This window comes from Dufourea novaeangliae, unplaced genomic scaffold, assembly GCF_001272555.1.
Source record: "Dufourea novaeangliae isolate 0120121106 unplaced genomic scaffold, ASM127255v1 scaffold89, whole genome shotgun sequence".
Lineage (NCBI taxonomy): Eukaryota > Metazoa > Arthropoda > Insecta > Hymenoptera > Halictidae > Dufourea > Dufourea novaeangliae.
The window spans coordinates 2035289-2061222 of NW_015373988.1; the positions used below are offsets into that span (position 1 = coordinate 2035289).

A 25934-nucleotide genomic window follows, 5' to 3' on the forward strand; every position below is an offset into this window, starting at 1 on the left:
GATATTTCCAGATTCGAAATAGCAATTTTCATTTTGATATTCCTGAACATGCTGACTATGGGGATCGAGCATTACGATCAGCCGCATCCGATCTTCTTCGTCCTCGAGGTCTCGAATGCGTTTTTCACGACCGTTTTCGGCTTAGAGGCGATCGTCAAGATAATAGGACTCCGTTACCATTATTTCACGGTCCCGTGGAACTTGTTCGACTTCCTCCTAGTGCTGGCTTCGATTCTAGGGATATTGATGGAGGATATTATGGTAGACTTCCCGGTGTCCCCGACGCTCCTGCGGGTAGTGAGAGTGTTCAGAATCGGTAGAATTTTAAGGCTAATAAAGGCCGCGAAAGGCATTCGAAAGCTGCTGTTCGCTCTGGTGGTCAGTCTTCCGGCGCTGTTCAACATCGGCGCCCTTCTAGCCCTGATTACGTTCATTTATGCCATAATCGGCATGTCGGTTTTCGGGCACGTCAAGAAACAGGGTGCTCTCGACGATATGGTGAGTACTGTGAACGGTACCAATAAACCGTCGAGGGGTCTTCGTCGCTTGAATAGCACCGAGACAATGGAACCCTCGGTCAAGCGTTTAACATTCTGCCACTCGTAACTCCAGCGAATCAAACTAATATTTTGTGTTTTACTGTTTTTTTTTGGGGGGTCTCTTTTCCTTAAATTAATTTCACTTTTAATACTTTTAGAATCGACAATTGTCTCATCTGCTAAAATGGAATGTTGTATACATAGGAAATAATTTTAACGCGTTGAAGTGTTATGGTTATGGTGCGTTTTCAAATGCCTAATACATCGAATCAAATTAATATTTTTATTTTACTGTTTTTAGTTTCCAAATTATTTTACTAGTAACATTTAAAACTGAATATTTCCTTCTCTGTTTAAATGGAATGTTGTATGTAATAACTTTGCCTCAATTTTACGGACACCTCTAAGAAATAAAAATATATATTCTCCACAGATAACGTCCGAAACGACAATTATCATTGCAAATATTCCCATGCATTTCTTCATCATCAAATTATCTCAAGATCGTGACGTTAGAAAAACTATCGGCTTTAAAACTACAACATTCCATTTAGGGAAATCAAGTTGATTATAAAGTAAAATTTAAGAAAAACAGAAGCACCCCTTAACGGTTCTCTGAACGGAACGCCTTTTCCCTGATGAATATTCAACCACACAGCTACCAACGATAGCAACCTACTCGCACTCTCCGCCCTCTTTTCTTTCCCGCCTAGGTGAATTTTGAGACTTTTGGTAGAAGCATGCAATTACTGTTTCGATTAATGACATCCGCCGGTTGGAACGACGTTCTGGAGTCTCTGATGGTGCAACCGCCTGATTGCGACCCGACGCCCACCAGCCGGCAACTGAACGGAAACTGCGGATATCCACTATTGGCAATAACATATTTTACCTCCTTCATTATAATCAGTTACATGATCGTCATCAACATGTACATCGCCATTATCCTCGAGAATTTCAATCAGGCACATCAGGAAGAGGAGATCGGTATCGTCGAGGACGACTTGGAGATGTTCTACATCCGATGGTCCAAGTGAGTATCCCCCATTTCCGTCCACTTCCTGTCTTACAACTTTGTTCTCTCTATGTGCTGCCCACCGAGGGATTCGATTATGTGACCCCAAATTCTAATGGGAATGAAATCTTGTGTTTGGTTTGTAGGTACGATCCGCATGCAACGCAATTTATCAATTTTTCGCAGCTAAGCGACTTTATAGCGAGCCTAGACCCGCCATTAGGAATATCGAAGCCCAACATGGTCGCGTTGGTTAGCTTCAATCTTCCTATCGCGAGGGGCAATAAGATACATTGTCTGGACATTCTGCACTCACTTGTCAAGCACGTGCTCGGACACGTCGAGGAGTCCGAGGACTTCCGAAAGTTGCAGGAACAGATGGACATTAAGTTCAAGAAGCAATTCCCTACGCGGAAAGAGCTTGAGATTGTTTCGTCGACAAGAATGTGGAAGCGTCAGGACAAAGCAGCCAGACTGATCCAGTGCACCATTAGAGAATTCATAGCGTGAGTAACCGGAATTCCGAGCCTTGCTTGATCGAAACGATACATATAGGGTGAGTCAATAAAAACTATCTAAAATAATATAAGATACAAAAAAATCAAATTGTATTCGTCCGATGCGTCCCTTAAAATGCTACATAATTTATTAAAACGTTTTACTATAGATAGTAGTTTTTATTGACTCACCCTACATGTATAGTTTCGATCCGAAATTTTTTTGTTATAAACAAATTATATTTTGGACAATTTGTTAGCACCATATTATTCTACATAAAAAACCGCAAAGCTCGTCCATTAGAAGTTTTCGTGTATCCCCTCTGGTCTTCGAGACAGTACTTTCGGGTCGAAACTTCGAGGGATGGTTTCACCCTTAAAATCGCGTCTCAGCCGATAAATAAGAAATAGGTATCTCTTATTTTTTACTGCTTAACAGACATACGAAGTTTCATCAAAATCGGAGGGGGACACTTTCCGTGGCTTCCATTGTAAGATTTGACTCTCATTGTAGATCATCCGATGAGAACACAACCGGTCCGTGATAGTGAATATTACCGACTGTTAAAAGTAAAATGAACCATTGTTTTCCACAGAGCGAAAAAGGAACGGGAACGAATAGCCCACGAAGTGGACTCGCAAACGCAAACGTCGAGTCCCGGTGCTGGGAACGAAGGTAGGGGCGGGGGTGGCTGGAGCGGCAAAGTGTCGGCTTTTCTTCATGTACATAGAGGTAGCCGAGCCAGTAGCCGCAAGTCCTCGAGGGCCAGCGACGCCAGCGATTTCAGCGAGCTTGGTGCCGCCTCGGCATGGCTATTTCCGAATTTGCCTTTGCTGTTGCTCTCCGGCGCCACCGGTACTCATGAGGACCTGCCTCCTCCCGCTCTAACCGTATCCCGCCCCTCACCGACCACCGAACAACAATCGTTTGCTGGCGTCCCCGTTGCTAGTCCTACTTCCTCTGATCTGCACACCAGGTACAGTAGTTTCTCAGCCCGTAAGAAACTTCGTTTGACCCAATATACTAGTCAATTTTCGGTAGATACACGTTAAACCGAGATAGCAATAAGTCCTGAAGTAAAAGTGCTAGTCTCTATTCCGACCACTTTCTCGATTTCTTTGAAGTACGCTGGTTACCTCGCTTAATTGAACGTGAACAGTTTTAACTTTAAGTTAGTTACCGTAACCTGAGCAGTTCAATAAATCTCTTGGAAACCTGGGCCAAAATAGACCCAGACAATGCCCCTGAGGGTTGACAATTTTACAAGTATCGCCCTCTTAACACATTAACTGCCGGTCGGCCACTAGTAGTGGACACCGTAAGTTCCAATATCTGGACCCTAGAACCAGAGTGTATTAAGTCCACTTTTTAAAAAAAATTACATTTTACATGTTCTCCGCATAAGCCCATATCTTGGTCCGAACCAAACAGTGTAAAGTCCATCACATAGGCGACTCAATGCAATATTCATCATTTCTACATATCGAGACCTAAGTCTATTCAATAGTTCGAAGGTAGCGATTGTTTTTAATTGAATTCTTACCGAAGGAATCCAAAGTTACAAGGTTTACTACACCTTCGATTTTCTCTCCTCTAAAGTTGGAAAAGTATAACTTAATATACTCTGGCTCTAGGTCCAAGTGTGTTTTCAGTATTAGAAATTTCACTCCCTCGTACAAGGCAGACATGCACACTTTGACTCAACAGTTAACGTGTTAATGATCATCAAGAATCTGTCGGAAACAGCCATTCATGCCACGGTTGCTGAGGATGCAGCCCTCAAACCATAAATTTAAGACATTAGAGAAATGAGTATGCTCATCCGTCATTTTGAGTCCACTGGATGGATAAGTCTACAGCAGAAATGGGCAAATTCATTATCTAGACAAAGAGTTTCGAATAACGAATAAAAGATAAAAACGTACTTCATCATTTTTAATTATTTAAACGTGAAAATTACAGTTTTTATAATAAAATAATACTTCTTCTTGACTGAGTCGACACTTGGTAAATAATTATTTAATCTCATTAGCTGGTTAAAGCACAGAACAATGCCCTTATATAATCCAGCTGTTCACTATGTATTATTCGAATAAAATTGTGCCCAACCCTGGTCTACAGAGGGTCCAAATGGTCTCTCCCATTGCTTTCTCTCTCCAAAAAACCCAAAATGGCGGATGAATATACTCATCTCTATAGTGCCTTGACCTGAACCCTCTGTGGACTTATCCATCCACTGGACCAAAAATGGCGGATGTGACCTTCCTCTCTAGTGCTCTAGTCTCGCTCAAGTTCACGCTTCAAAGTAGCTACCTCTGGCAACTCTGCGACCGTGTAATCGTGATGGGCGCAGATAACGCGTATTTACGAAGTCAACGTGTTTCGCAGATCGATCGCGGGACCGACTCTCGGTCGGCAAGACGCCGTCGAAAGTTATCCCGACGAGGAAATGCCCAGTCTTCCCACGAAGCGCAGATCACTACCGCCGAGCGCCACCACGCTCTCCCTGAACACGTTGCACCGTGACATCAAAGAAGCATTCAGCCGACGTTGCGGTAGCCTTCGAAAAAAACATCAACCAGCTCCCGAACCAGCTCCGCTGCCAATCGAATCCACCGATGTGAGCATACTCGTCACGGAGCCCAGCCCGGAGAATATAGCGCCGCCGCCCACGAGGCCAGCGCTCCTACGACGACAATCCGCCGCGACGGTCGTTCACGTCCTAGTACACAGGGAGAGCGAAGAGTATCGTGACGCCCAACCCGACGATACTACCAGTTGATCTTAAATCGTTACGCTCGACATCCTTCCGAAAATAATCATTTTTGAACGAGAGGCTGGCCTGAGCGCCACTAGTTTTGTTAACGCCGCGTCACGGTGAACCTCGAGGCTTTCCCGGTTACCATCTCCTCTCCCCCTTTTCTTTCGTGCAACTTCGACGGTAACCATACATATAATTACTCGTTACTTCGAACGTTCAACTAGCAGGGTCCAAGAGTCACTGACCCGATCCCGATTTACTGGAGTAAAATTTTTCAGATTAAATTCCGCTAGATACATTTTCAAGGATAAGATGGTATTTGGACGAAACATGTTTCGACGACACAGACGACACTAATTTTTCAGATGGCTTACGCGAACTTGTTGGACGATCTAATAGTCTCCCTAAATTTGAACGTAGCCTTACTGACAAATGTTAAGAAACAAAACATTTTCTACGAATATCGTATATGTTATTCGTACATAATTCATTAATGCCGATTTCACGAGTTCCTTTATGTTTTTGAAAAATGAACAGTATATGTAGAAACATATACTATTTTCGAATAAAATAGAAGAAATTTTATTCGGAACACTTACATACGTAAGTGATAAAAGAAAATATGTTACACAGTCCCTGATTAATTAACTTGTTTCTTACTTCTGAATGTATGTCGACAGGGGTATTTACATGAATGATAAGATTATAAATTAATTTAAATTGAGAATAGCTCTTTTAAGTATATTTATAGTAAATAGATAACTCTTGGACCTTGCTATGTATCGTTAACATTCGAGAATCTTACAATTAGTATTTGACATGATACTTGATCTGTCGGAAAAGTCTACCGTTTGTCGTGGGTCTCATTTTACTTATAATTTGTCAACTGAGGATTTTTATGCACTAATTGAGTATATTTGATTATACATGGATATTTGTTTTTCCTATTAATGATATCGATGGTTTAAAAAGGCAGTAACAGTTTGATTACATTTTTAACTTAGAAAAAGTCCACAGGCTATCGATATGTTTATTTTAACATTAATCGTGAACATAATGAAATTTGCAAACCTTCTCACAGTTAATTAAACTATTGAGTTTTATACTATCAAATGCGCTATAAATGCATAAAGTCTGCAATCCAGTAATTTTATATGAGCGCATTCCATCTTTCTGAAGTATGTCGATGCTTTTTGTACAAAAATCCTCCATACTGTCAGTAAAATATAGATGGAAAATCGATCAAATTTTCCGACAGATCTAATATTTCAGGAACATTGACCACACAGTATAATATTACAGTCTCAGAACACAAAACTTTTTCACAATTTAAATATCACATTACTCCAAAATGTGTATTTTTCGTTTCTTTTTCTATTTCTCACTTATATGGTCCACAGACTTTACGATTGTTTTTACCGAAGTAAGATTCTGATTCTGCTTCGGAGCACAAACTGAATGTGTTTCACAGTCGATCGTACGACGACTCGCCCTACGCCATATTGTTCAGGGTTGTAAGAATATGTCGTTCGACGAGTCGCACCAAAAAATGTGACGCTCGATTGCGAGGGGAAGACTGGCTTCGTGGCTGAAGTTACACAGAGACAATCGTTCAAGAGACAATTATCAAAACGACCATACACGTTACAATCATCACGATCCACACGTCATACCGAATAAAGCTGCACAACTCGCACAACGAAACGTATCGTCTGTGTACCATATTCAAGCATTTTCGACTTCTAATGGCATTAATCCGCTGTTACCATTAGCGATCGATCGATCGCAACGAACTTAAATATTCTTCTTGTACTTGAAAGTAGAATCCGAAAATTGAAAATTGCATTACTATACACCACGGTTAAAGGTAACAGCTAGACCAATTTAACGAGATATACAATCTAAACTTCGAGACCTCTTATAGATTAACGAGATCTTCTGGTCTAGGGAAGATGTAGAGGCTTTGAAAAGCATTTTTTTACTCGAGTAGTGTTGGTACCAACTATTTCGAATTTTGCACCCTTGTATTTCCGTATTTTAAGATGAAAAGTGTAGTTTCTTTTTATAAGAAAAATAGCGAAACGGGAGTCTCTTTTGGTGTTTTTGATTTTTTTGTCGGTATATTAATTGGAAAGGGAGAAATAAACATTGAGAATTTAAAAAATAACACGTTTAAAATAAGTAGTAAAATATTACAGAAAAGAGCGAGTTTAAAGAAATCGATTTTAAAGGTTTATAGCTTTTAGTTTAGTTTTGTATAAAAGATTCATAGATCTCGAAGAACCTTACTACAAATATTCTACAAACAAGTTGCTACCATTGTAAATAGAATTAGTTCTATCTGTGTCATCTATCTGCACCTAAAAGTATTTGTTTTATGGCATTTATACTTAGGTATATCTGTTCAGTAGTAAACCTCACTTACTTGTACATCTTTATGACTTCTGCATCCGTTTACAAGTTTACACATTCAATTACTTTTATTGGGAAAAAATTCCATTTCATAATAGAAATGATTTATAAAGAATCGAATGAAATAAAATTTAATTTTTTTATTATAAGTTTTAATGGTTTAAAGTTTAAAATAACTGAAATAGGAAATTCCTTGAAATGTTTATTAAAGTTTTTATTTATAAATGCATACGGTCCACACATCTACTTATAAGGAACACTTCAATTTTCCGTTGGACGCGGTTTTATTCGAATAACTTCTTCAATTCTTCGAATTTTTGAAAATAGGAGAGAAGAGGAATCATCGATATTTGCATTCTAGATCAAAAGATCTCCTTAAATCACTGACACGAATTTTACTTGTTTCACTGGTTGATCAGTTGGTTGTAAAAAGGAAATAGTAGCTACTTAAAGAGACTGCTACTAGTGTCTCGGATCGTGAAATAGTAGTATAAATGTTTACTTCATATTTATCTCGAGAGAAGAGACGAACAAAAATAAGAAAACAGAAGACGAAAAGAGAATAGATCGAGTACGACATTTGACAAAAGAAAAACTGTGTCATGGTAAAACCATAGTTCTTTTTTGTCGTACTTTCGCTTGTTAGGCAAATATCGTGTATAACTTTATGCGATTCGCATTAATATAAATGTAGAACGCAAACACATGTGAAGTTCGACTCGTTCCAATTATTAATATTACGATTTTTTAAATATGAAATAAGCGTTTCCATTACGGTGTAATTAGACATAGTTCGTGACAGTAATTTCTTCCACATAAACGCGAAACATTGCAAAAAAAAATTATACTTTCCCTTTTGTAGACGTTGAAACGACCAAGTTATCATTGGTAATTATATTAGTAGACATATTTCTTTGTTTTTTTAGAAGTACTTACATTCATTTATTAAATCAAATCAGATATCTATCAGATTTTCTATATTTTTATGGCTTCAATCTGTTCTATCAGTCTAAAACGAAGACGTCTTTGTCATCTGTGGTTTAGTATGAACCAATACTGTTGTACCCAATGTCAGACACCTCATATGGTTTGACTTTCCATTACGGCATATTCACAAAAGAAATTGGTACCTTCATCGTTTTTCAAATATCTGGTTTAGCATGAAAGAAGTTACTACAAAATGATTGACCATTTGCTTTATCAATCTTCTAATACATACATTTGCACTATTGATTTGGAGTGTCTATTTGCAATGAAGGATGACGCAAATGAAACAAAACACATTAAATGCAAAGTGAACATGTAATTTTTTCTTCACCAATTGTTCTTTTCATTTAATTTAGTTACTAATAAATATAATATAAGAGGCTTAGCTAGTCCAACTTGTCTTCAAAGAAAATGAACAATTCATAGATTTGATAATCGATAAGCTAAAGCTTAGAACCTTTTTCCAAATGCTGATATACAAAAAACTATATATAAAACTGTATTATAAAAAAAGTAATTATATCATTTTGAATATTTCTTAGTATGAAGAAATGATTGGTGACAAGTACTACATATATTACAAGAAAGCATAGATGAGATATAGAATAGACCAAACATCTTATTGAAGTTTATCACATGTCCTAAAATCCATGGTTTTCAATTATAACAATATAATATGACTGCTTCATTATTTTTGACAGAATTAATATCTAATTCTTATTACATTTATTTTGAATTGTTATGCTTTGTCCATTTATTCGAAAACACTAATTGGGCATTAGGACCATGCTACACCTTGCCTGTGGTAAAAGATAAAACATATAAGAAAAAGCAATACAATCACATGGTTTTACTCTGACATCACACACAGAAACATACATACGAATAAACACAGATCATAACTACAGTATGACTTATGTGATATACAAGTAAAAATTAAAAATTGTTTAAAGAAGGAAAGGGAGAGAGGAAAGGAACTGGAGGAGACAGAGGAGAGAAAGAAAGAGGGAGAGAGAAGGAGAGAGGAAGAGAAAGAAAGAGAAAGAGTTACGTAGAAAAAGGAACAACGAATTTTGTAGTAATTAGTTGAATTTTTACGGTAACCATATTGGTCCGTGTCCAATACCTCTCAATGAATCACTTTGTTGCTAGAGTTGGTAATCTTATAGAACTTGTTACATCAAGGATAATGTAACTTATACGAGTGATAAAAGTCCTCATCCAATATGTACATACAAATAAAACATAATATCATTTATGTGAATTAATGAAATTGATGTAAGATCATAAACACTATTAACAACATGATTTATTGAGGGCATTGTTCATTTCTAACAGTGCTGTCCATGAGTAAAACGATTGCTCTGGCTCGACGATCCTTTTCTATACTCTAAAAAATGCTTGTTATGTGGTGCAACCCATAACATAGCATTATAAATAATAGCATTGGTTGTATATAGTAATACAAGATAGAATTGGGGAAGAATCAGAGCACGTCACGGTCAACACTGTATTACGGTATTTAAATCCCTGAAATAAGAACACGAAACTTATTCAGTTAGATTACAATAGATTTTCACCTTACCTCTCTCAATTTTCCTTTTCACAAATACGCGTTGCCATTAACACGCCACGACCTCTCGTCGACCTATAGTGCCTATTGTTAGAACAAACGATTGCGAATTAATATACGTATACAAGAATATAAACATGTATACTAGATTTTCACGTTATAAATATTCGTACAAGACAATGGTACGAGTTGAATTTACGTAAATTTCTCGTTAGAACGTACAACGTACGTTACTTTTAGAGTTTAGCATTTAAAGCTTAATGCTTGGTAAATCTGTTTTTTCACGCGTTAACTTCAAGGACATAGCATTGAGGAGCATGAGAAAGAAGCTGATTGAAAATGAATCGAAAGATAAACAAAAGTAAAAAATTGAATACATATTTCGAAGTCGATCCAATTACGAAAGATGATCTTCGCAAAGGCACGCATCGTAAAGCTATGTATCATGTCAATTAAAGGCATATATATATATATATTATTGGTAATTTATTCGTAATTGGCGTGTATACACGCGGATACGTCTATTTAGATATTATGTACTTATAATTATACCAAAACACAAGAGACTGGACACACGCGATTTTGCTATCCGAAAATTTAAGGATAGCGAAATTCCAAAAATTGTACAATCACGCTCGGACACCCTTCGGGAATCCGAAATTGTTTAGATTATAATTTTTCAGATAGCGCATTTTTCTGCGTGTCTGTGTGCTTGCGTGCGTGCGTGTGAATAGAACATTGATAAAGTAACACCTGCTCAAACCTATACGTATTAAAACTCACCGTCAGAATTACACTTAAATAATGAATGAACCTTTGCAGTGTATAGCTTTCTTTTGACGCTGGCACGTACGATTGATTATTCAATTCATCGTGCGTTCCAGTTAGTTTCTCGTTTTATATACTTTGAATACAGGATACCAAAGTGACAATATTGACCACGCAACATATGAAACATGTAATACAAAAAGTCGAATGTTCTACCGCTCGGGTGAAAAGAAAAAAGCGTTAAAGGACAGGTTTATTAAGAAATAAAACGTTGAAGGATAGATGCCCATTAGTTACAGGGTCAATGACAATCGACAACTCAAAGGGAAATAGCTTTTTTCTCTTCTTCCGCGTTTTCCTTTGAATTTGCATGAAAAAAAAATTGTTAAGATTAGGTACGTGATAATAATCGGTAACAGTTATTCTTAATTGTCAACATTCTTTTATTGATAATTAATAATAATTTACTACAAAATTGAAATCGAATTCCCATTAGAAATTCATTGTAGATGAGAAAGTATAAATTTTATACTTCAACATCTGACAATGATGAAAATGTGAAAACTAGCAAGAAAGAAATAGGAGAAAATGAACGGGAGGAAGAGAGAGAACAGACAGACAAACAGACACAGAGCAGAAAATATTATATTAGCATTGTAATAATTCGTCAAATATGGAAATAATTAAAGAGCAGTGAAACGTTCCTTTAACTTGAACTTGTAAATAGTTTAACAATCCTTGTTAGTCTGCAAGAATGATTGTTTCAACACATATATTTATGAACAGAGAGTCGAGCATTGTTCTTCCATATATATTAATTCTGTTTAATCAAATTTTTCTGTAGATTGCTATTGTATCACAAAACTTGTTGTATGAGTTAATTCAAAGTATTTCAGGAAACATACACTTGGTCTTCAAGTATCCTTTGATGAATGTTTTTACATCTAAAATGTGCTTTTTCTCCAATCTTTAATCCACATTTAGTCAAATGTATTTTCTGAATAGCAACAATGCTCGATATAGTCTATAAGCTAATACGAGCAGACACTGAATTTTAAAATACACAATCTAATCAAATCTGATGTTATAATAAAAATGCTAATAATAATAATAATAAACAAAAGATGAATAATAAGAATGTTAACCCATGTAAGAATGATATTATATAAATATTCCTAAAAAATAAATTCTGGAGTTTATCGATAAAATTGATTCCAGCATGTTACTATTATGTTCCTTTCAAAGGAGTTTTGTCAAATGTCTATACTTTGCTTTCTAACATATATTATGTTTTTAGAAAAGTTTATTTAGTTTATGGAACTTTACATACCAGAACAATTATGTATACATATAGTTGTCTTATCATATGATGCATGATATTGCTATCTACAGAACTATACTGCTTTTTCTTCAACAACCTATTTCTTCACTTAGTTGAAACTCTGGTACGTTTATTCCATGAAAAGTTTGTACCATAACTGCGAGGTTCAGGATTATTTTTATTTGGTTGTTGAACATAATAGTCCCATCCCATTTTCTCACAGTGTGCAATGGCTTCCTGTTCTGTTGCAAATTCTACCTTGAGATTAGACATAGGATCTCCACTACAGACAAAAACACAGTATTTGTAAAATGTTAAAAATCAAAAAGAAAATATTCACTATTATACTTACCTTGATGTCCATCCCATGAGTGGATTTTCCCAACGTTCACGTGTATCAAAATCTATTTGCCAAAAGTGTATATTATTTGTTCCACACTGCATAGCACTTTTTGCAGGGCAGTAAATGCGAACTCGACGAGTTTTTATGTGTTCTTCAGGTGTACCAGAAACCAAGCCAACATCTTCGTTCACTGGTACCTCAATCAAACCTTTCATAGCCTCTCTGTACAGTTTTTCTTCTTTACTTAGAAATAAGTCTTGAAGTTCTTTACGTACTGGTATAGTCGTAGGAACAACGTCTTCGCTTGTTTTGCGTGAGTCCACAAAACATCTTTTCGGTAATCTACAAACCAAACCGAATTTGTCATTTTTGTAATATTTGTAGTCCTTTTATAGTTACATGATATCGCCGATTATGTAAAATTACAAAATTGTATGCACTACTTGAATCTTAGTTTTCCAAAAAAGGGAAATCAAAACGACTGCAGATTCAAAAAACAGGGTTCAAAACAACTTACCCGCAACACTTTAAAACATCACTATTTGTACGCAAAAACGATAATGTACGAAGTGCCATTTTACGCGTAAAGGTTAACTAAATATGAATAACACGATCACAGACCTAGCTCCGATTTTCTCGTCTCGGTTTTGCCAGATCAACACATTTTCTTAGGAAGATTACTTGCGCATGCGTCAATCACCGTGTAAGTATCCTACATATAGGATACGTAAATTCAAAACATCAATTACATATTTTGCGGGCTATACCGTACATCATATTATAATGAAAAAATGTGATTGTTTTGACTGTCGCGATACGATGGTGAAAACTCCTATGGATTCTATTGAAGCTGCGAAGGAGTATATCTACAGTAGATCGTGAATATTCAAATGAAGATGAAGATGCTCCATCGATTACAAAGTTGGCAAGACCAACGGAAGAATTCGTGAATATTATTGCGTTCCGGTTTAATATATTTCACAAATACTGGAAATGATTTTGAAGCACACGAAATTTAATTACTGCACAATTTATCCACGAAAGGCCTAGCAAAAGCAAATGTCCGATATCCGGCATGGTTTAAGAAGAAACAAGTTGCTATGAACATCTTCATAGACTTTATACAAAAGTTCTAGAATTAGTGCCGATTTCCGTTTCCAGAGGCATTAGATACCTGAGCCTTCTAAGTCCGCTGTAACATGGAACATGCTGTTACGAAATAAATGCAAACAACAAATTTTTGCTTTTTCATTTGCGAATATCTCATTAAATATAAACGTTGCGATGAGAGCAATTTTAGATTCTGAGGGAGCAATTTGGGAGCAATTTTTTAAGATAAATATTGTTAAGAAACATTAATATTTGGCACCAATTATTTTCCGGTCATAAGATGATAGATCTATTCACTCTATTCTATACATATCTTGTGTGTGACTGTACCCAGAATTTGTGCTTTATCGGTAATGTCGGATGTCGACACTAACACCGACTAGGTATAGAATAGACCTATCATGCAATGCTTTTTTCTGTCCCACGTTCATAGGGCTACGTAGCCCTGTTACCATTTTAGTGTCAATACCCGACGTTACCGATAAAGCATGAATTCTGAGTATTATTAGCACAAATGAAGTGTTATATATTCCGTTGTGATATTTCGTTACATGTTCCATAATGTCAATAGATTTCCCCGCAACATTCATAATTATTACAAATGTCAATATAACGAAATATCTTTTATGCGATGTTTGTGATGTAATAAAAATCTGTGTTTCGATTACGTTTTTGATACTTATTACTCACTTATATGTAATAAAATAGAATAAAAATATACTGTTAGTCCGATATTTGAAAATATACATGCGTTCGTTGTCACTGTTAAACTGTTGTAATAACAATGGAATAATAAAATAATTTACTCAAATGTACATAATAATATATATACATATTCATAAAAACAATATTAAGCGCAATAACTTTTTGTACGCGAAAAAAAACCAATAGGTCCATCGGGACTGGAACCGAAGGCTCCTTCCTAATACGTCTACTTTACAGTGAACGGACGGAAGAGAATCCGTTCACGACTATGGTTCCTTCGATGATTGTCCGACGTACCGAACACTCATGATCTGACAACATTGTACTTTAGACTCGAAAACACTGTAGAAGTTAGACTAGTTGAGCTCGAATGGATTTAACGTAGTTCACAAATTCACCGTTCTCATAACGTAGAGGGCAGCAGAAAATCCCTGACTTTTTACACTATCGGTATTTCAGAACATGAGACACGAAGTCCCATAAGATGATAGGTCTATCCTATACCTCGTCGGTGACACTAACATAGTAATAGGGCACTAGCGCCCCAGAAAATGGGCCACGAAAATACATTGGATGTTAGGTCTATCCTTACACTTTGTCTGTGCTATAAACTGTCGGATGAATTGTCCGTAACAATTATATTTTCTGGAATACCCTGAAAGCAAATAAAAGCTTTGACTTTTCTCATCTTGAACGTTTATTTTACTTATCAATACACTTTCGTGAGATGCAGTTGAAGAAAGAGCCTCGAAAGAAACCCATGTTTTTGGAAATGTCATTGGGATGATTGTTTATCCACCATTTTGTTTTGCTGTCGTTCTCACAGTTTTTCCTGGCACCGTGGCCTATTTTACAATGAACTAAATTGACTCAAATTTTGAAAACATCGTCGAACCAGACGATATTCTGTGCTCCAAGAAGACATTGTTTTTTACAGATTTGAGTCAGGTTTCATTACTTAATGGATTTTCTCGTCATGAGGATCTGTGAAATCTTGCCTCAGTTCTGACCCAACTTTCCTGACTTCTTTAATCAAATGGCGATTACTAGATAAAACGAACAGTTTTCGCGTCATTCGCCACGTAAGTCTGATATTTTCGTCGTGATCATGCCACTGAACAAATTTTAATGTAATATTTTCCGTGTTCGGAGTAACAGAAGTAATATAACGATACCGCTTTATTTGTGTCGTGTTGGTGCTTTAAAACGCGCAATATCATGAATCTTTTCCGTCGTTGCACTTTATGCTGTGATTGTTGTTATGTTTGAAAGTCAATAACTACAAACAGTTAATTATTTATTTTATAGAATGTCAGGTCAGAGTGGAGGGCATCGCTTAAGGTTGTCCAAGCTCAATGACCAGCTAACATGCAAGTTATGCGGTGGATATTTCATTGATGCCACTACGATTATAGAGTGTTTGCACTCATGTACGTGTATACATTTGTTATTTCCTTAATCCTTTTGTCTATGGTGAATCATTAAATTTCATTGATATAAAAGGATTGGATGGCCATTTAAACAGTTTGATGTAAACAATGGAGTTAATGTTGCACTACAGTTTGCAGGAGCTGTATCGTGAAATATCTGGAGAACAATAAGTATTGTCCAATATGTGAGGTGCAAGTACATAAAAGTAAGCCGTTGCTTAACATTCGTCCGGACCACACTTTGCAGGACATAGTGTATAAATTGGTACCTGGATGCTACCAAAGTAAGTTACACAATCAAGCAAGACAATCTGTACTATAGATTATTCATTTGATTACCTTTATCTCAGATGAGATGCGATGTAGGAGAGAGTTTTATTCTAAACATCCTGAGGCATGCACTCAAACAGCATCTCCAGAAGCAAGAGGGGAACCAACAGAATCACATATATATTCACCAGACGAGTCTCTCAGTTTATCGTTAGAATACTTTAGTCCATCCAAGGATGTCAAGGAAATAACTGTGAAACCATTTTTGAGGCGATATCTTCGCTGTCCTGCTGCAGTCACAATTTTTCATCTGCAAAAACTTATAAGAGCTAAGTATGGGCTGACTGATGCACACAGGGTAGATGTTATGTATAAAGAGGAACCATTACATGGTAGTTACACTCTAATGGATGTGATGTACATTTATCATTGGAGGCGGGTAAATATTAAAAATTCGTATATGAATTGCTTGAATAATATGAAAATCCTTACTCTACAAACATGTTGCTCTGTTTGTTTCAGAAAGTGCCATTGCATTTAAGTTACAGGATATTTGAATCTTCGCCGAAACGAATAAAACTTTCTGAAGACAACGTCAATTATAAAACATCCTTGCTTCATGCTGGAATCAATCCCATTGAGTTAGAAGAGGAAAAAACCGTAAAAAGAGAATGGAAAGAAGTTCAACTAAAAATTTCTGAAACTGGTATAATGAGTATTACAGATATATCAGATCAAGAATTTAAGAAAAATACAAAAGCTGAAGAACCTGTTGCTAATGTTGAATCTGTAAATACATCACCTACGCAGGAAATTGCTAACGGAAATAATAAATCCGAGATTACTAAAAAAAATGAGTTGCCTTCAAATAAACCAATCACTGACGATACTGATGTATTGTCTAATCTAAATGAACTTGATAATACAAGAAATTCTAATCAGACAAAAGCTGAAAAAATTTTGGTAGAGAAGGCAGAAACTACAGTAAAAATTAAAAATGAGGGAGAATCGAAAAATGAATCAGGTAATGATAATATTGAAAATAAGACAGTTTCGCAAAATAATGTGCAATCTCAGGAAACAATGCAATGTGTGGATGGTGGTGAAACGAAATGCAATGTTACTGATGATAGGGATACGAAAGAGTCATCAAAAAATAATAACAACACAATTATCATAGAAAAGAAAGCCGAGACTCTTAAACAACACACAAAAAACGAAACGAAGCTTGTAAATACGGGATCAAAAATCAATGCTTTAAGTGTGAAGTTACAGTTTCAACCAAAAATGGGACAAATTAATAGTAATAATAATTCTTCAAAAAAGACCATAAAGGATAGGAAGATTATGCCGCCTGTATCCAAAAAAGTGGAAACAAAAACTACTGAAAGTTTGAAATCTGTAGATTCAAAATATTCTTTTGATACTTTAAAAACACAAGTTATAGCGAACAGTTCTGGAGTAGTAGTAAGTAAAGTATCAGTTCCTTGTTCTACAAAAACGATGTCACCAAAACCAATATCTGTAACAGAGGCAACTGTGGAACCTGTTGTTTCAACGCATACAACGACCACAACTAATTCTGAGTCGAGAGAAGTGAAATCCAATATGAAAAGTGTGCAATCAGTTGATCAGCATCGATCTTTTCTCCAGGAACCAAATATTTCAGAGAAGACATGTTCGTTAGATCAAGCTTGTATAGAATCAGCTCCAAGAATCAGTGGGCAAACAATTACGATTCCTCAGAAATCACCGTACACGCAAACAGAGTCATTTACAAATGAAAATCTTGCTACCCTTAATCTTACTGCATCTTTAACTGGATCCCTCGGAAATGGAATTAGCTCCACATGCGCATCAACAATGGGTCAAAGTACACATACGTTTTCATATACTGTTCAGGATTTGGTGAATAGTACAATGTTGAAAAATTCTCTTAAGAGTCTGGCAACATCAACGGCTCAGAAATTGTCTGCTACTACAATTCCAGAAAACACAGTAACCACATCCGCAATACAGGAAAGTCCTACAACATTTACTATGCCTTCTATGAGCATCTCGTCTTCTTTGAAAAATAACTATCCAACATCCGTAATGAGTGCTTCAAAGGACTCGCCGTTAAAAGGAAATATAGAAATAACTAGTGTATATTCAGCACCTCCTTGCCCAGATGCCATTCCGATTTCTCTAATGAAACCAACAATTCGCAAGAATGAATTGATCACAAAAGGTTCAAATTTGAATGACATTTGTGCTAAAATTGGAGCTTCTGGCTCTAAAATTAATGATATTTGCGCCAAGATTGGCGAGAATTCTAAAGAGAAGAATAAAACAGAAACAAGAAGTAAATCCGACATTCCAGATTTATTAAAAATTGGGAGAAAAAGTAGTTCGTCGTCGATCACAAACGAACCTACAAATAAGCAACAGCAGCTCACGAACATTTCAAATATACCCGTTTATGCTCCTAGTAGCAACATAATGACAACAGAAAATAAAAATATTTATTCTAACGTAAAGGATGGACTTAGAGCCACTTCGTTAGTGTCTACTTCTCCAATGACAACATCACATTCTGTACAAAAGGTTCCTTCTGCCTCTAAGAAGCAAACGCAAGCAGTTGGCTACAAAACTCTTCGAGATCCTCCAAGATGCTGGAATCCTACACTTTCCAAAAACAATTATATAGCAGTTAAAAATCAAAGTAAGGAGACACAAAGTCAATTACATCAAACTACTTCCTCTGACAGAAGTAAAACAATTCAGTCGAAACCGGCTAAAATATTTAAGATGAGGAACATGCCAAGGTATCTGGGCAATCCTGCCTCGGGAGTGAAACCAATGTACGGAATCGGTAATGACAGCAAAGAAAAAGAACAGTCAACAATAACACCGACAACTACAACAAACACTTCAACTAGTTCGAAGAACGGGAATTTAAGTATGATGAAGATAGATCCTAAAACTCTATCTCCAATAGTTTCTACAATTAATTCACCCATAGTTTCACCACCTCCGTATTCTCCAAGTGCAAGAAACTATCCAAATCCTCCATTTTCAAGGGATATTTGCCGGAATACTGGCTCGCCAATATCTCCCAAAAATTCACCAGTAAATATGCTTTCAACGAGTCCTTTTATACCTTCCCCAACACCAAATATGAATCCTAGATTAATTTATCCTCATTTCCCACCGCCGTTTCCAGACGCAACCAGATTTCCAAATCCTTTGATTCGATCACCAATTGGTATTCCATCACCCAGTGCCTTCCACAGTAGTTTGCCTCCCTCGATTAATAAGTTGTACCAGCGGTCCAGTTATATACCACAAACTACTGGCTTTTCTCCAGTCTCTCAACCTCCAACAGTTCAGAGAATACCACCGAGCACCTATTCTTCGCCTAAATCACCTAAAACTACCTCCTTAACAGCAATTTCACCTACATCTTATGGTTTATCCAAGTCCGAGGCGCAAATCGTTGCAACAACATCTCTTGAAACTAATAATCTACTTCTTCTAGAGAATGCACCGCAAGAAGATCTTAGTGCATTCAATTTATCTAAGACTGGAAGTTTTGGCAATGCAGAGAATGTTAAAACATCACCCGAAATAGTTCGAAATTCTAAATCAACTGTAATTCCTCCGGTCTCGAGTATTGGACAGGGTAAAAATACACTGACAAGTACGTCAAAGAGTAAGGCAGAAAGTTCCCAAACAGGGCCTGGATATGATCAGACAAAGGAACATTCACAGGAAGGTTCAGGTGGATGCATTGATGAGAATTCTTATCATTCGAAGGGGCAGAATTTGGAAAAGAAGCGATCTGACGAGAGCAATAATACTGTAAATAAGAAAAAAGAGAAATCAGTTTCCCAAATGAATGGAAATCTTGCTAGCGAAAATAATGGCGAAGCGCCAGCAGAGAAACGTACAGAACAACAGAAGGAACAGAATGGAACACAATCGGTACAAGTGTCCGTAGATGCTGAAAGGCAGCAACACGAGTCCAATCACGAGAAATGCGAAAAAACCGGCGAACAAGAGAAAAGATCTGAGGCTCAAACTAGTAAGACGGAGGTATAATTCCAGAGTTCAAAGTAATTTCACATGTACACTTTTGTAAAAGTCAAATGCTTCTGTTATTACTATATACATATATATTCTGTCATGGACAAAGACATTACTGAGCTACATTTCATACTTCACACTTTTGACAAAGTTTTTCATGGCAACCTAGGCAAAAGTAAACGTGCACGTTTTCATTTTGATTATTACGATTTTTGAATCGCAAAATATTAAACATATTACAATGACATGGCGATTACTGTGTATCGTCTTGCGATATAAAATCGTAGTGGTTAAAGATACGTTCATGGTTAGCACGAAAAAAAAATAAACGGAAGAAGTAAATAGATACTCGTGCAAACATCTGTGACGAAAAAAAGACTCTGTAAAGATTACATAGTCAAAACCGTTGCGTATATCTGTTCGATGTAACATTATTTATATGAAGTCGTTTCACAAAATAATTTCGTGAAGTCAGTATTTATGATGCTTTTGAACAAATTTTATTGTTCGTTTTATTAGTACGTCTCAGTTAACCAGACATTCAACCAAAGCCTCGAGGATTAATGAATTTTTATCTTCCAAATAGATTTAGTATATGACGAGATTTTTTTTTTTTGATTGGCTTTGTTTTCGTGTCCTCTTTTTTTTACAAAGGAAACAGTTATAGTAAAATTTCCGAGGCCTTAACACAGTAAACTTATATATGAAATAACGTTAAAAGAATCGATCAAAAGAGATAGTTGTTAAAAAGTTAAAAAAAAAAGAAGAAGGAAAAGTTATTACACCCTGAGAGATTTCTCTCTTTCCAGCTTGATTAGTCATCATTGTCGATGTATTGTATTGCACCGAATTATTCAAATAGCACGCATGGATAAAAAGTTCACCATTAATTTTGCTAATTGCCGGAAAGAAAGAAACAGTTAATGTATAGAGAAATTTTAATATTTGACGATCTTTTTTTTTAGATACATTTACTTGTAAATAATGTATAATGATTCAAAGAAATCTATATCATGTATTAGATATAAAAAAATTATCGATTATTAATATAATTTAACACGCATATTTTAGCAGATAAGAACGTAATGATAGTATTTTTTTTGTCTATTACGAGAAAGCAATTTTTAGAGAGATGTCTGACTGTAGAGCAAAAGGCGATGTATTTTTAATAAGTTATTGGTTGTGTGCGCGCGCGGCTCTTTTGTATACAAGGTGTACCTGAGTGAATGAGTGGAACGATGATGCGAACGAATAATGAAGTATGTATAATTTTTGCGCGAAGAAATTTTCAGTGTCGTTTGAGCTGAAGCGGTTTGAATAAAGTTTTCGAGATTTGTTTTATTTATTAAAACGTTGATCGTCATTTGTTTTCGAATTTATGCAAGTGTTCTGCGTATGTTGTGTGCGCGCGCACATACGCTCTCACACACACACACACACACACACGCGTGCGTGTATCAGTACAGTAATAATACTACATGAAGTAGGGAATGTTTTAATTATGGAAATATAGTTGATTATACTTTACACAGTCTGTTATTTGTATCAGATTTTACCATTACACTTATATGCATAAATTGAATTTATTATTAAACGATTACCATAATGATTCTTGCGTAAGTGTTAACATACATGTATAATGTCGTAAGTTCTTGACAATTATTTACACACACGTGGTACTTACATCTACAAAAATATTTGTAACAAAATCTTAAGGCATCATACATGTGTACACTGTATTAAGTAAACCAATAACTAAAAATTATAGAGCTATACATTAGTCAGTTTCTCTGAGTATCTGATAGCATCTTTAAGCTTAAATACTAGTTCTTGCAGCTGCTGTATTGTACATGAGAATGTTATATGATTTATCCTTTCATGTTCTTTAGTCCTAAGTCGTATATGATAAAGAGGAACACCCAGTGAATTGCACGTGTCCAACTGGAAATCATTTTTATATCAATAAAGCGTCAGTGGATCAAACGTTCGGTGTTCTCTTCACCGTTCGATTACCTTGACGCGATAGTCCAAATGCCAGTCTACATCAACAATATGTGGTGGATTATTGCTTATTAATTCCAATCGAGACTGTATTATCTTTTTATTATTAATATATGTTTCGCATAGTTTCTTTCTTCTTTGTTCGTTATTACATGCTTGACATAGGAAGTTTTTCAAACTTTCCTCATCTAAATCATGCCGAGCTGCTTCTACGAACAAACATAATATGTCAGCAAAGATCTTCTTTGTTAAAATTGCTTTCGTGTCTGCTGCTTTGACAATGCCTATAATTTTATCGGTGTAAATATTTTTATATTATTCGAAAATATTCTCCACTATATCCAAAGAAAGGGTACTTACACTTTATTTCTGTGGAATTCTCTTGTACATGAGAAATGACATTGCCTAAAATATTTTGTAAATTGTCTTCAGTAATGATGTTTACATTTGAAATGCTTGTTAGGCCTTGAATGACATCTTTTGACAATTCCATTATTATATGTCACTAAGTTTGTACTTATTTAACAAATTATTAGAAATCTGTTTATTTAAACAGAATTGTTTTCAGGAATGAAATTTAATTCTTAACCAATCTGCCATTGCTCTTATAACAAACACACGACACAGACTTTAATAGTATGAAAAATAATATTTAAACGCAACACAAAATAAATTTCCAACAATTCTCTATAAGTTTGTAACAGTGAAAATATGAAAATATATACATAAAATAAGTAACCACAAAAATAGAGGTTATCTTTCAAAATCAGTATTGTCTAACTTTTTAACTTCTGTCATAATTTCCGAAGAAGTGTCTATTTACTTCGGAAAGATCTTTTAATTAATATATTTAACTCACAAACTGTAACAAAGCTGCGTCTAAGTTTGCTTAATTAACAGTGGAAAGTGTTTATAACGTCTAGTTTACAGCTTACAGCCAAAGCCAGCTGAAGCTTATAAGCAACTTTACATTTCACATTTTAAATATAAATAATCAAACATTTACTAATTTCCTAATTTTGTTAAATAATTGTATTATTACTATTATGATATTTCTGTACAATAAAAGTTTGAATCAAACTAATATTTCTTTAAACAATAGTAAATAATTTGTTTATTCACGAATCGGAATTTTTTATACAAATTTCAATTAAGTAGTTTCAGCAGATGTCAAATTGCTGTAATGGTGTGTATAATAAAACAGGATGAATGATATTATATACACATAATAATAAAAAATCTAACAAAGTGTAGATAATGTAACGAGAATTACATAAATTAAAGTAGGTACACACTTATTGTTCACTTACATTTGCTATATTTTCATATATATGTATAATAAATCACTGAAAAGCAAGTAAAAAGACATCAATTTTATGTTTCAAGAGGTCTTGATTAATTTAATTAAGTTGATGCTTATGCAAGCTATAAAATACTACTTATATATTATAATAATTTATCTATTTACAATGTAACTAAATAGTAGTTTTAATAAACAAATACTTATTGTAACTTTATTTTCTACGTTTTTGAAGATTAAGTCTCGGCTGTTAAGCGTATTCTTGCATTCACTATATTCATATCTTGTTTCCCGTTAACCGATTCTTTTTGCACACTGTAAGAAATCAAAGAATTTCTTTTGTGTTTGTACGGGTAATTTAAAAACAGTCGAAATTCCAACAAATTGCTGTAACAAAATTTTAAAGTTTCATGACGATCGATTTTCAAAGTCAGAATAGGGACACAGTATACGCTTGCGCCGCGTTACGTACCATACTCTTTCAACTGTTCGTACGAAGCGTATAGCAACGGAAAGCAAAGTACTATGTAGCCAGCATTGTGGCGCATATTTTTTTTCTCTGTGATACAACGAGGTGGCTGTGCAACAACATATTTGTATAATTGAATCGGTAAAAATGCGCGACAATGTAAGTCCTTAAAGCTACAATTGTTTATATGCAACTCTCGAACCGTGTTACGGTCAAAGTTTTCGTGTTAACCCTTTCGTTACGGCAGTGTCAGCCGAATGGTGATTATACAGGATGGCAATATAGGGTGGTAGGAATCAGGATTACGTTCTTTAGTTACTCGACTGTTTTAACAAGTTGTATTAAAGATATATAAGTTGCAAAGCATAAAGGTGAAATTAATTTCACGTGGAAATATGATATTTATCTGAAATTCTATTTTGTCATTACTTTAAACTTTGCGTTTAATAGCTCGTGGATGACGGGTATAGTTGACAATTAGTAACCATGTATTATTTCATGGATGTTAATATCCTCTGGTCCTCTATTCCACCCTGTCACAAACTCATTGAAAGTAAGATTAATAAATGAAAAAGTGAATTGAGTGCTTGTGTTGCAGGAGGGATTGGCATTACACCTGTTACTGCTACTAGTATTATGCGCCGAAGTGTACACGACGACTGCAAAGCACCTTATCAAAAAAAGAAATTATAGCGATCAAAGTGTAAGAGGTTACTTGGCGGAGGTAAGCGAAATGTAAACATATGTACGGGGTAGTTTTTGGACGTGTTACAATAATATCATCGTGGTAATCATTATACACTGCAGATTTTTTGCGTTCGTGTCAGTGATTGTGAAAATAGCCTGAACTAATAATGATCTGTAAAAAATTACATGTCTCATTGTGATACAATCAGGGCCGCGTTTACCATTAGACGAAATAGACAAGAGACACAGAAACATCAAACTCTGGATATTAATAATAACAATACATAATAATACAATAGATAATAATAATAAAAATAGAATAATCGAATTGTTCAGATATTCGAACGATGACGTTTCAATATAAAAATGACTAACATTAGTTTACAATTTTCATGTACGTACATACAATTAACAAAGCTGAAATTATTTTATTCGCTTTTTATTGATATAACAATCTTTACCAATATAATATAATTTAAAATTAATTTTCATTTCTTATGTTGCATCATCTAATACGTGTTTCTAATAGAGTAAAGATTCCCTTAATGTGCAGAAAGATCTCTACGCTAAATGTTTCCCTTTTCGTGTTGCTAGTGTTAATGATTGTGATTGCGCGTAAATATCCACAGTCCAGTGGTGATCAGAAAAATGACCGATCAAACCGCGAGACCTCTGTTCATAGCGGACTTGCTGGTGGAACGAAGTTTGCAAGGAAGAATTTCACAGTAAATTTCGATGTCGTTGCCCGCGATGGTCCTACTGTCGTGCTCCGGGTAGATACTACGATGCACATTGCAGCATGACGCGTACCGGCTACATCTGGACCCAACCGGAGACTTCGTTGACGCTCGAAGTCAACAAATGATTCTGCACAATTGTATTTTATTCGCCTGTACTTTTCCACGTAACAGAATTACGATTAGACACATTTTATAGGGACTATTATAAATTTCTTGAAATCGTATTTACATCGACGAACAAATTCAATGTCGAGAAACATCGATAAACCTTCAGATGATCTTTGCATATCTCAAGACATTTATAACGAGAAATATTACGCTAATCGATTATTATACAATTTTCCATCTCTTTTTTCCTATGTTACTTCTCTCTTCCATTTGAACGAAAATTCTACGCAACGATACATGTATAGTTATAAAATCACACGAATTTTCATACGAATCCGTGTAATCGATTAAGAAATGAAATTTCGGTAAAACGGATTTTTCAGTTCGATAACTGACGTTAGGAAAGTTACCACATAAGTATGTATATGCTTTAGAAATGGAGAAAAATCGTTTTTTGCGATCTCGTTGAAAGTGTCCATACATACACGAATGAAGTCGCACTGTCGGTTACATTTTGATATTCTAGAATAGTTTTTGTAATTAATTGCGTTGTATATAATATTGTTTTCTTACGTACAATTAGTGTATAGTGTATATATACATACGCCTTTACAATGAACTTTCGTTTAATTATAAATCTACTTCGCAATGTGATAAAACGATATATAAATGGTATCGACGCAGAAATTGTTAACAAAAAAACTAGGATTTTTATGTAATAAAACCATGTAATTGTATTTCAAAAGACTTTCTCACAATGAGACAATTAAAGTACGGTAAAGTACCGTTTAACGACACTACGTTCGATGATGTTTTACTCTAACATTTT

The 25934-nt window shown here is 35.4% G+C and overlaps 5 protein-coding genes across 5 annotated transcripts in view; 3 read left to right on the forward strand and 2 right to left on the reverse strand.

The window, feature by feature from the left end:
• The window catches only part of LOC107187470 (sodium channel protein 60E-like), a 34414-nt gene extending 29540 nt beyond the window's left edge, over nt 1-4874 (forward strand). The window contains exons 17-21 of the mRNA XM_015575575.1: nt 12-498; nt 1253-1572; nt 1701-2060; nt 2648-3028; nt 4441-4874. Of these exons, the coding sequence (XP_015431061.1) occupies nt 12-498; nt 1253-1572; nt 1701-2060; nt 2648-3028; nt 4441-4834 (1942 nt within the window). The 3' untranslated portion in view covers nt 4835-4874. The remainder of the gene's footprint in view (nt 1-11; nt 499-1252; nt 1573-1700; nt 2061-2647; nt 3029-4440) is intronic.
• Nucleotides 4875-11865: 6991 nt separating this feature from the next.
• LOC107187572 (NADH dehydrogenase [ubiquinone] iron-sulfur protein 4, mitochondrial) lies at nt 11866-12879 on the reverse strand. Its single transcript, XM_015575696.1, has 3 exons — nt 12735-12879; nt 12227-12559; nt 11866-12157 (listed from the first exon to the last, which is right to left on the reverse strand). Exons 1-3 carry the CDS (start codon nt 12791-12793, stop codon nt 11980-11982), a joined length of 570 nt encoding a protein of 189 aa, XP_015431182.1. The 5' UTR covers nt 12794-12879; the 3' UTR covers nt 11866-11979.
• Nucleotides 12880-14850: 1971 nt separating this feature from the next.
• Nucleotides 14851-20389, forward strand: LOC107187620 (polycomb group protein Psc-like). Its single transcript, XM_015575762.1, has 5 exons — nt 14851-15114; nt 15341-15462; nt 15594-15746; nt 15813-16171; nt 16255-20389. The coding sequence occupies exons 2-5, from the start codon at nt 15342-15344 to the stop codon at nt 19813-19815; spliced, it is 4194 nt and encodes a 1397-aa protein (XP_015431248.1). The 5' UTR covers nt 14851-15114; nt 15341; the 3' UTR covers nt 19816-20389.
• Nucleotides 20390-21570: 1181 nt separating this feature from the next.
• Nucleotides 21571-22294, reverse strand: LOC107187594 (COMM domain-containing protein 3-like). Its single transcript, XM_015575720.1, has 3 exons — nt 22162-22294; nt 21814-22085; nt 21571-21741 (listed from the first exon to the last, which is right to left on the reverse strand). The coding sequence occupies exons 1-3, from the start codon at nt 22292-22294 to the stop codon at nt 21571-21573; spliced, it is 576 nt and encodes a 191-aa protein (XP_015431206.1).
• Nucleotides 22295-23717: 1423 nt separating this feature from the next.
• LOC107187596 lies at nt 23718-25122 on the forward strand. The gene is made up of 3 exons (XM_015575723.1): nt 23718-23729; nt 24169-24294; nt 24940-25122. Exons 1-3 carry the CDS (start codon nt 23718-23720, stop codon nt 25120-25122), a joined length of 321 nt encoding a protein of 106 aa, XP_015431209.1.
• The last annotated feature ends 812 nt before the right edge of the window (nt 25123-25934 follow it).

What these genes read in the sequence shown, in the direction of transcription:
- LOC107187572 (XM_015575696.1), bottom strand. Translation starts at nt 12,793, where the DNA reads ATGGCACTTCGTACATTATCGTTTTTGCGTACAAATAGTGATGTTTTA. An exon ending in GATGTTTTAAAGTGTTGCGG is followed by an intron (nt 12,560 to 12,734) that starts GTAAGTTGTTTT and finishes TTTGGTTTGTAG; the next exon opens with ATTACCGAAAAGATGTTTTG. An exon ending in CTCATGGGATGGACATCAAG is followed by an intron (nt 12,158 to 12,226) that starts GTAAGTATAATA and finishes TTTTGTCTGTAG; the next exon opens with TGGAGATCCTATGTCTAATC.
- LOC107187620 (XM_015575762.1), top strand. Translation starts at nt 15,342, where the DNA reads ATGTCAGGTCAGAGTGGAGGGCATCGCTTAAGGTTGTCCAAGCTCAAT. An exon ending in TATAGAGTGTTTGCACTCAT is followed by an intron (nt 15,463 to 15,593) that starts GTACGTGTATAC and finishes GTTGCACTACAG; the next exon opens with TTTGCAGGAGCTGTATCGTG. An exon ending in GGTACCTGGATGCTACCAAA is followed by an intron (nt 15,747 to 15,812) that starts GTAAGTTACACA and finishes CCTTTATCTCAG; the next exon opens with ATGAGATGCGATGTAGGAGA.
- LOC107187594 (XM_015575720.1), bottom strand. Translation starts at nt 22,294, where the DNA reads ATGGAATTGTCAAAAGATGTCATTCAAGGCCTAACAAGCATTTCAAAT. An exon ending in GAATTCCACAGAAATAAAGT is followed by an intron (nt 22,086 to 22,161) that starts GTAAGTACCCTT and finishes ATAAAATTATAG; the next exon opens with GCATTGTCAAAGCAGCAGAC. An exon ending in ATTTGGACTATCGCGTCAAG is followed by an intron (nt 21,742 to 21,813) that starts GTAATCGAACGG and finishes AATGATTTCCAG; the next exon opens with TTGGACACGTGCAATTCACT.
- LOC107187596 (XM_015575723.1), top strand. An exon ending in TAAGAGGTTACTTGGCGGAG is followed by an intron (nt 24,295 to 24,939) that starts GTAAGCGAAATG and finishes CTCTGTTCATAG; the next exon opens with CGGACTTGCTGGTGGAACGA.